General features: G+C 39.8%; 1 protein-coding gene across 1 annotated transcript; it reads right to left on the bottom strand.

Annotated features, from left to right (window-relative positions):
- Positions 1–7713: 7713 nt before the first annotated feature.
- Positions 7714–11039, bottom strand: LOC3291371 (uncharacterized). Its single transcript, XM_559913.3, has 2 exons — positions 10127–11039; positions 7714–10037 (listed from the first exon to the last, which is right to left on the bottom strand). The coding sequence occupies exons 1-2, from the start codon at positions 10334–10336 to the stop codon at positions 9894–9896; spliced, it is 354 nt and encodes a 117-aa protein (XP_559913.2). The 5' UTR covers positions 10337–11039; the 3' UTR covers positions 7714–9893.
- Positions 11040–11183: the final 144 nt, after the last annotated feature.

Raw genomic sequence — 11183 nt, 5'->3', positions numbered from 1 at the left:
TTTTTCAAATTCAAATACTCAAAAAACTCACTTTTTCAAACTCAAAAAACTCAAAAAACTCACTTTTTCAAACTCAAAAAACTCAAAAAACTCACTTTTTCAAACTCAATAAACTCAAAAAACTCACTTTTTCAAACTCAATAAACTCAAAAAACTCAAAAAACTCACTTTTTTATGAGTGATTCACTCACTTTTTTTAAACAAACTCACTTTTTTATGAGTGATTCACTCACTTTTTTTAAACAAACTCACTTTTTCAAACTCAATAAACTCAAAAAACTCACTTTTTCAAATTCAAAAAACTCAAAAAACTCACTTTTTCAAACTCAAAAAACTCAAAAAACTCACTTTTTCAAACTCAAAAAACTCAAAAAACTCACTTTTTCAAACTCAATAAACTCAAAAAACTCACTTTTTCAAACTCAATAAACTCAAAAAACTCAAAAAACTCACTTTTTTATGAGTGATTCACTCACTTTTTTTAAACAAACTCACTTTTTCAAACTCAAAAAACTCAAAAAACTCACTTTTTCAAATTCAAAAAACTCAAAAAACTCACTTTTTCAAACTCAAAAAACTCAAAAAACTCACTTTTTCAAACTCAAAAAACTCAAAAAACTCACTTTTTCAAACTCAATAAACTCAAAAAACTCACTTTTTCAAACTCAATAAACTCAAAAAACTCAAAAAACTCACTTTTTTATGAGTGATTCACTCACTTTTTTTAAACAAACTCACTTTTTTATGAGTGATTCACTCACTTTTTTTAAACAAACTCACTTTTTCAAACTCAAAAAACTCAAAAAACTCACTTTTTCAAACTCAATAAACTCAAAAAACTCAAAAAACTCACTTTTTTATGAGTGATTCACTCACTTTTTTTAAACAAACTCACTTTTTCAAACTCAAAAAACTCAAAAAACTCACTTTTTCAAACTCAAAAAACTCAAAAAACTCACTTTTTCAAACTCAATAAACTCAAAAAACTCACTTTTTCAAACTCAATAAACTCAAAAAACTCAAAAAACTCACTTTTTTATGAGTGATTCACTCACTTTTTTTAAACAAACTCACTTTTTCAAACTCAAAAAAACTCAAAAAACTCACTTTTTCAAATTCAAAAAACTCAAAAAACTCACTTTTTCAAACTCAAAAAACTCAAAAAACTCACTTTTTCAAACTCAAAAAACTCAAAAAACTCACTTTTTCAAACTCAATAAACTCAAAAAACTCACTTTTTCAAACTCAATAAACTCAAAAAACTCAAAAAACTCACTTTTTTATGAGTGATTCACTCACTTTTTTTAAACAAACTCACTTTTTTATGAGTGATTCACTCACTTTTTTTAAACAAACTCACTTTTTCAAACTCAATAAACTCAAAAAACTCACTTTTTCAAATTCAAAAAACTCAAAAAACTCACTTTTTCAAACTCAAAAAACTCAAAAAACTCACTTTTTCAAACTCAAAAAACTCAAAAAACTCACTTTTTCAAACTCAATAAACTCAAAAAACTCACTTTTTCAAACTCAATAAACTCAAAAAACTCAAAAAACTCACTTTTTTATGAGTGATTCACTCACTTTTTTTAAACAAACTCACTTTTTTATGAGTGATTCACTCACTTTTTTACAACAAACTCACTTTTTTATGCGCCATTCAATCAACAAACTCACTTTTTCAATTTGTGAAACTGTCGGCAGTGTTGCAAAATGTCATGAGTATCACGAGATTTACACCAACGAAAACAATGAACATATCCGTGGTAGCTTGATGCTCATTGCTGATAGTCAATAAAAGTGCGCCATGATATGCTGAACACGACATGTGAATTCTTGAGTCCAACGCGATACTCTGACTGACAAACTTAGCTTAATGCCGGCGCAAGCATTATCATGTGTTTTTTCTGGTTGTGAACAGTGCTGTCAGATGCCACTGTTTCAGTCATCAACACTCATGACTGAAACGAAACTCAAATCAGATCACGTACACAACTGAGATGATCAGTGACTATACTCAAACAGTTGGAGAATCAATCACATGCTTGGTGACATTTAGTTTAGCACCCAACTTTTGATCACTCTCTTGGACATTGTTGTCGACGATAATCGCGACATTCTTGGAATATACTTGGCGCGTAGGCTCTAGCAACAAAATGAGCATGCTTTCTCCCTCTATCTGCTTTGATGGTCTGTTGGGTCAAACAGAGCAAGAAAACATGCTCATTTTGTTTCTTGAATCCACTCGCACGCACCGCATATCTCCCGTGACCATCGCGATGATCACCGACTGAAAATGTCGCGACCAAGTGATTGAACACGAGTTGGTTGCACACAATGTCACCAAGCATGCGATGGTCGCACCAACTGTTTGAGGCTCGCCTCTGATCTTCGCAGTAGAGCTCGTGACGCTGAGATGATTTTGTTTCAGCCAGAATTTGTCATGACTGTGTAAGTGACATTTTGCAAAATTGATCACAGCAAAAAAAGTCGTGATATAGTGACTAACCAAGCGATGGTCGCAAACATGTCATGAGCATGTATTGGTCACACCAATCGTTCTGAGTATCACCTCTGATTGTCACAATTGAGTACGTGACGCTGATATGGATTTTGTTTCAGTCAGATTTTTTTATGACATTGATAGTGACATTTTGCAGCACTGATTGTCGGGTTTCTCCAATCGCCTTTTTCTTCAAGGCAAAATGCTGCATCTGTGCGAAGGCCGGCTGGCAATTACGAAAAGGAAACCGTTTTTCACAAACATTTCCTCTAGCTTGTTTTTATTTGTAGATGTGTGTGTATGTTTGTATATGAGAGTGTGCATGTATCAAGCTGCCACAAATTAAGTCGTTTTAATTTATTCATTGACTGCATCTTGGTCCCAGTTCCAGGGAAGGTTCCCAAACCGGGACGACACTAATTGGTAATTTTCCCTTTGGCAAACGAAGAACAGCCGTACGGTCGGTAAGTGGAAATGGCGTAAAATGCCTCACCTTCGTGCTGAAATCAACCAAAGAGAGAGAGAGAGATAACACCCAAAAAAACACACAAATAAAAGCAAACGTCCGGAAAGGATCGTTTGCTGTCCAAAAATTCCACAAGGAGTTCCGAAAATTTGGCACCCATAAACCATAAGAGAGTGAGCAAAAGCGCAAACCACGCCGGACCACGTTCTTCGTTCTGCAGGAAACAAAAGTGAACGAAACCTCCAGAGTCGGGATCGTAAACCACCGAAACCAGAGGCTCCAAGGATCTGCAAGCAGTTTGGATTTTTACGATTATCCGCTCCCCGGAGTCGGGGCATTTCCTTCGAGCTGCTTAATTTGCTGCCACTGCAATTGTGGATAGTGCAGCAACACTACAGCACAGTGGCATCGCATCGCTCGGAACGGAAAGAGCATCGCTGATCGCAAGCAAGCACGGGCAAACACCAGCAAAGGCTAAGAAAGCTCACACAAGGCGACATTAGAAAAAAGAGTGCGAGAAAAGCAGAGGATGCAAACAATCCGGCAACACAACCCGAAGCGCTTAAGCGCTACGTGGGGGGGGGGAGGGGGGGAAAGGGCCGCCATCATTTTCGCTAGCGTCAGCAAGCATCGACGACGCGCACTAGCACGGAACGGATGAAAGTTGTAAATTACAAAATTTGCATTTAAATAGCGGCAATAAAGCAACGATTCATGCTCGGTTTGTCCGGATGCCTGGGTGGCGGGTCCGCCGTACGAACCGGCCAGACCATTTGCCGCGTTTCAGGGCTGACTTTTGCCATTTTTGCCAACGTCTCTGTTCTTGGGCAAAGCTTCTTCAGATTTTATAGTGGCGGCGAATGGAAAGTTTTTGTGAAAAACCGGGGCTGCAAAAAAAGCAGAGAAAACTTTTGGGGTTAGCTTTTTGTTCTTGTTGTTGCTCATTTTCCTTTGGTCGGATTTTGATTTGGTACCATGCCTTTTCCCGAAAGGCACGAAAATAATTAGCTCTGCAGTGTGACTGTTTTGTTTGATATTTGGATGAGCTATTAATCTGCATGTTTGTCCATCGTGGTGCAGAAGATTTTGCTTCTTAGCAATAGCGCTTTCTGTCATAAGGAGGCAAAAGCATGCAGATTGTATACCATTTGGCGCTTTTTGCATACTATTAGGCGTTGTTTTCTACCAGGAGTTTTTGGTATCTATTTTACGTGCTTTTACAGTTCTCTGAACAATTGTCCACAAGCTTCAAGTAATGCATGATTTGAAGCAAAAAAATGATATTTTTCCAATCGAAGTTGACAATTATTTAAATCATGGGGACAGTGTACAAAATGCGGGTTGAAGTATTTACAAGTGATAGACAATGATGTTTTTCTAATCAGGCATTGTTTTAAGAATTTATACAATTGTTTATTGGACTGTGCATCCCTGTAAGAACTTACTCGCCAGTTTCTACTTTAAGTTCAACAAGAAGACCACACATACTCAAAAAAATCATATTATTTCAGTCAAAAAAAACCTTTTTATAAGTGTTGTTAAAAATTTCGCCTAAATGTATGCAATGTAGATTTCTATCCAGAATTGTCCTTTAGTATCTAGTTACCGAAGTAGGCGAGCTAAGCAGATTTAACAAGACGAAATTATTGCCAAATTACGACCGCATGTCTTAGAAAGCATTTAAATAGAGCATAGCATACTTTCAGGCGCTACGTGAACGACACAACCACGTAAGATGATGGGAGCTTTTTTTCCTTTGGTTTCAGTTGATCAAACACACCAAGTAAATAAACATTCCACAATTACAGTTCCACATTTTTTCCCCAACATTATAAGAAATATTGCTGAAGGCTTGTCTTTATCTGTATTTTATCATGCAAGCAATAAGTACCAGCGAAAAAATTCTTTGTATTTTTTATATCCAACGACCAATTGCATTCTTCTCCATAAGCATCACAAAACGTCCAACATTATCGTGATCGGAAAGTTCTCGGATTTTATTACATTCTTGCCGCACTCGAAACCTTACCACACGCGGTAAGAAAGACAGTTTCTTTGCGTACTTTCGAAACGATAATTCGTAACAACTGTCCATCTTATGGAATTGCGCCGAGAACTTTGCACAAAAGTTTCGTGTTTTCTGAGTGAGGGGGTCTTCGTTCGAACGAGATTTATTTGACACAAGCCACATTTTATGCGTGCAACGTTGCGGCAGCAAACAGGCCACGGCACGGGCAATAGGAAAGGTTTCTTTGTTTCGGGATGGTTTTGTTTTGAGGTTTTGTGTCGTTTGGCTTTTGTTCAGCATTCCGATTTGTTGCTCCAGTGGTCAGTAGGCAAATGTGGTGTGCAAAAAAAAAAACAATCAAAGCAAAAACTCCTTCAACAAACATAAATATCAGTGGACGCTGTCGACGGAATATTGGTTGACATTTGGCATTTTATGGTACTTTTAGTACTTGCTGTTTCTTTGTTTGAAAGAATTTGTCTGCAAAGGCTACGTTTTTTTGTTTCTTTCATTTTGTCCAAGTGAAAGCAAAAGTGAGCCCCGCTGCGTTGAGGGGAGGGCAACAAACAAACAAAACCAAAAAAACTGGACCAAACCGTTCAAGTGCTCGCTCGGACGTTAGGGACGCCCAGAAAACTTTGCCCATCACTTCGAATCGTTCATGTGGAAGAGAAAAGTATGAATATTACAGCAGTGCTGACCACAGCATGTACGTACATGGTACCCAACCACTCACACACACACACACATAGATAGCCACCATATCACAACGGGGACCAACAGGAGCAATTCAAACTTTCACACTTTTTACCCAACCATTAGTCCCCGATCGTGGTGGAAGTCAAACAACCGGAAATGCCATCCAGTTCGATAGCTTCGCTAGCAGAGAAGGGGAGTGCGATGGGGAAGGGAGGAAACTTTCAGTCCCTTGTTGCACATGTCCACGTACACGGTACGTACGGGAGGGATAAATAAATGACCGATGAAATCGCACACTGGGAGCACACGAATCCCTCGCCACGGCTAGGGAACAGTTCGGCTGACGGGTAAAATATCGTACGGAAACTACAAAACTTTTTCCCCCTTTTTTCGGTGTGATCTGTGCGAAGCGTGTGCCTTATTGAGATGCAGGGTTGTTTTTTTATTCTTTTTCTTGTTTTATTAATTCTGGAGCGCTTGCTGGATGATAAGAGATGAGTAATTTTCCCTATGTTTTTTTTCTTCTTGATTTCCATCGCATCCTGTCTCATGTGTAGCAAATGGTATGGATGCATTGGCAAACAAAACCGCTCAAAATCGTTCGCGCGTGACGATCTTATTCTTTCGAAATAGGCAGGGTAAAGTTTTCTCATTCTAGTGCATGTAACTTTGTGAAAACGAAGTGATCCATACGCTACCAAAAATTCAAGCATTTCGGTTGGAATAAGGCAGCGCCTACAAGTATGCAATACACAAAACGTTTTTTAACTGAACATTCAAGGTATTTTCCTTCAACTGCCGTAATAGCATTTCATTTTAAGGCGTTTTGTAGACAATATAGAACTGTGTCTGCTAAAGCTTGAAAGTATATCAGTTCTTAATAAAATAATAATAATAATAATAAAATAATAAATGATAAAATAATAAATAATAATAATAAATAATAATACGTAGGACTGACTATCCTGCTATGGGGGGGGAATCAATTAGTCACTGAAAGCCAAGCCCACAAGTGGGTACAGGCAGGCCTTGACCGACATCGGTTGTTGAGCCAAAGAAGAAGAATAAAATTATACGTGAGCCAGAAGTGTTTAAAGATTCAGAGCTTCGCGCAACTATCAATAAAAAATGTCAGAAGAAAAAAATGAGGCGCAAAGCATAGCTCTTCTTATAAAAAGCTGAATCATGCTTGTCTTTTTTATTTATACAACCTAACCATCCATCCGTCAGTCAATCCTTGGAACCAGAGGTCTCTGCTCCGTAGTGTTCGTTATTAAACATCATATTACATACATTTAGGGGCTTATAAAATAATTGTTTAAGCCAACTGAAAAAAAAAACGCTTGCGCGGCAAATGTGGCATAAATACACCCTTCCTGGATCTCTGGAATGTTAATGTTAATGTTGGGACAATATAAAATCTGAAACAATCTGTGGTAAGGTGCAACAGCACTCATTTCTTTTCCAAAATACAATGGAATAAACATGGAAGAAATGCAATTTTTAACTCCCTTATCCATCTGTTGATAATGATGGAAAGTTCTCCCATTCCGCTACTAAACGATTGATGTTACTTAAATTAAATACAAAGTAACTGTTTTATTATTGTTAATTTGCAATCTATGCAGTCACAGCGTATACAAAAGGGACGTTTCATACTTTCTTCAACCACAAAGCTTGTGGTGCACACAACTATTGATACTCTTTAGTGTTACGCTTTATGTCTCAAATTGGACTTCTGTTTGGCGTAAACGTCCTACGAAGATATGCCGGCAGAAACAGGCTTTCAAGTATTTTATTCAGTACCGTGCAGCCGGATCCTTGCTACGGGGGGGGGGGGGGGGAGGGGGGCGGTCCATTTTAGACACTAAACAACGACGGGCATGTTATTAAGCCGCTCAAGTTGACGACTGTACCATGGATACGCTCAAATTACACATCGTCGCCTAAAGGTATGCAATTTTCATTTCAAATAGTAGCTTTTTACTGAATCTCAAATAATAAATGGGTATGGTTACAAAAAAAACAGCTAGAAAATTGTAAACTACTAATATATTTCTTTATTCATTCCTATTTCCGTGCACCATTCCAGATGGGCACTCCAATTGCTTGTTTATCAGTATTACATTTTCCACATTCTTTTTGTCTCTCTCTCTCTCGCTCTTTATCCCTTCCTCTCTCTCTCTCTCTCTCTCTCTCTCTCTCTCTCTCTGTCTCTCTCTCCTTTTTTCTCTCTCTCTCTTCCTCTCATGCTAATAAATTCTAAAAGTGCCTTGAATTGTGAAGGAAATGGAGTATTCATCGCAACGTTCGTGTGAGTTGGGTTGAGTGCTATATGCACCACTCGTGCACATATGTTAAGGTACAAAACAGGTGGTTACATCGAATCTAGCCTTTCCTTTAAATATCGCACACAAACAGTCCATAATCGAAAATAGAGCATGAAAATAAGGTATAAAATTCAATCTTTTTTTTCTTCTTCCTAAGAGATAAAGCTCTAAAAGGGTTCCACAACGCTAATCGATCCCTTGTTTCAGGAAAGTATATAGTTTTTGTAGATACAATCAACGAGTTCGTGTAACGCGTTCGCTATAAAATCTTGCACAAAATTAATGTCAAAATTTCAACACCATAACGACTACAGATGATATCGACAAGGTTGGGACTTCTTAACAGTATACTACACAACATCAAAAGGAAGTGACCCAGAAGGGAACCTTCTCTACCAACACTAACGGCTTGCACTGGCAGATGCAACTCCATTTTAGGGTTTGAAAGGGGTGGGAAGAAGGGAGGTGGTTTTGTATGTCATCAGCACTTGGTGCCATCCTGCACTACAGTCGTTTGCATGCTACAGTCTTGTACTCTACGCATTTTGTTGTTCCCCCTCTTTCTACAGCCTCATTGCTTTGGCTCTACCGGTAAATAAGTTAGATAGATAGATCTTAAGCTAGCCCAAAACATCATCATCATCATCTTCCGCTTTCATGTTAACGCAATACTGTTACTCAGTTTCTGTTTGCTAGACCAAACCCGTGTCTAGTGTCGGCGCTTAAAAACTACTCGCACAGCTGCTGCTGCACTGCTTCAGCGATCTGCTCTAATTAGGCTGCATTGATCATGATCTAGAATATCATGTTATGAGTAAATGTGTGTGTGTGCATCGTGTATCGTGTACTACAGTCTAAGTATTGCCATGCTTGCCATGCTATCTACTAACAAACGTATAAGCACGCAACACGCATACACAAAATACATTGAATTTTGCCTAGTCCTCGACTCCTCCAAGCTACCACAAGAGTAAAAGAGTGCGACTCTGACGCGTGCTCCCATGCCGGGGGGTGAAAATACTACCACACAACTACAACACATCCTAACATTCAACATCCCATTTAAATACTAGTTCGACAGAGCAATATGCTTTTAAAATGGGGACCGTTTTGGTAAATGAAATCTTACATTAAAGCTACGCTATTTTACCCTTTTATGCAAACTTTTCTTTTCTTTGTGTTTTTCCCACCGCCTCTGTTTGTTTTGGAAGGGTCTTTTTCTGTTTTTTTTTTGGAAGAGAGTAATGAAAACTAGAAAGCTCGTGTTACGCTCAAAAGCCTCCTTCTTAACACTTAATCGGTGGTTCGTTTTGGGGTTCTTTTCATTTCTTTTTTTGTTGTGCGTCTTCTTCCAAGCGGAAGGAAGTTGCATGTAGTACCGGACGTCTTACAGTCTTGGGGAGGTTTCTTTTGTTTCTATTCCATAAAGTGTTCAACACCATTTGGTAGAGAAGGAAGCATGACATGCTGTTTTCGTTTGGCCACGCTCTCTTACGATAGCAATTATGTTTTTGACAAGTATCTTTTTTGGGTGCAGCTGATAAGCTTTTGGAAGCCGTCTCCTATCCCCGTAATGCTGGTTTTGTAGCGCCAATTTTCCTGATGCCTCTCCTGGGGGAGGTTGTATGTTTTTTAAATTACAAAAATTAAAACAAACCGGACAGATTGGAGTTGTTAGGCACTTTCGGGCGAATGGCTGAGCGTCCTTGGCGAAATGGCAATGCAGCGCCGGCGGGAAAGGTGTGCAACAGTTTGTATTGATTTAATACATGCGGTGTGTCGGTATGTCCCTACCAACCAACCAGCCAACAGCCCCCGGGTACCATTTTCTCCCGGCGCTGGAAATTGAAACGGAAGTGGAAGCGGCAACAAACCCCCGGCCACCATTCACATCACCAGACAGTCGTCACATTCGCCCTGTGCATCGTCCTCGCAGTCACAAAACCCGCAGTCACCGCCCGTCTCCTCGTACCCGCAGCAGGTGCAGCATTCCTCTTCCGCCTGTTCGATTGTCACTTCCTGCGTGGAGAGCTAAAAATGGAAAGCGAGATTTAAACATAGAGACACAGCCCAACTTCCCAGCTGATGCAGTAAGCTGCTAGTAAGCCCTCCTCCCTTACCGGTTCGTTGCTGATTACACCCTCCACGTTGGCCGACGCGCTGGACGACGCGCCCGGGAACAGCATCTCCGGCGGAAACAGATACGTATCGTAGTAGTAATGGCTGTGCGTGACCTTGATGTGTTGCTTCAGCTTCTCCTGCGACTCGATCGGCATATCACAGAGCGGACACTTGAAGCTCAGCACCGCCACACCACGGTCCGGTTCCATCCTGCTCACACAAACGGACGCACACTGCACAGAAGGCTGCACACAGTAACCGAAACACTCGTTTTTTTGTCTCGTGTGCCACTGGTTTTAGGTCCGGCCTAAAACAGCACCATACGCTCGTTCGGTCGCAGCGGGGGACGTCTTTCGTCGTACGCGATTTGCATGGCGATTAGCGCGGGGTGATGGGATGATGGGACCTGCTGCCAGATTAACAGACTGCTTGTCTTCCTTCTCAGTCTCAAATTCCTGCAGATCGGTTGTGTAGATTGTGTCTGCGTGTGTGTGTATGCGTTTCCCTTTTTTTACGGCGCGGCAAAGGACTTGCAACACAAAACTTGGCTTAAAAATATGTTAACATCGTATCGACTGTGCGGTGTGCTGCGCCTGAAGGTAGACAATCTGTGTCGGAGGCTGCTGACAGTACGCGTACCGTGCAGTGTGCGCCTGCCAGTAGGCATTGCCGTTGGATGCGTATGTGTGTGTGTGTTAATTGAGCACTGACAGCGGTAGTACACACGCTCACTCATAGAGGGAGCTAAGGAAAACGCACAAAGGGCGATATTTCTTTTGAACATATTTTCAACGGATTCTTGGGGGGGGATTAAAATTTGGTTGGTTAGAGAATAAATGGGTGTAATTAAAAATTATACCCCAGCGGCCTAACTTAACGCCTAAACGTTTCTAAAGGATTGTTTTTAAATATTTTTTAATTTTTTGATAAACAATTAATATCATTATTACAATTATCAAGCAAAATGATAATAGCAACAAAGTTTTACTCATTCAACAAAAAGTTTTTTGATGTAGTGGACTAATGAATAATGATCCTGTATGATCCTGTGGTCTA

Source organism: Anopheles gambiae, chromosome 3 (genome assembly GCF_943734735.2).
Source record: "Anopheles gambiae chromosome 3, idAnoGambNW_F1_1, whole genome shotgun sequence".
Lineage (NCBI taxonomy): Eukaryota > Metazoa > Arthropoda > Insecta > Diptera > Culicidae > Anopheles > Anopheles gambiae.
This window is presented reverse-complemented; position numbering and strand designations above follow the sequence as displayed.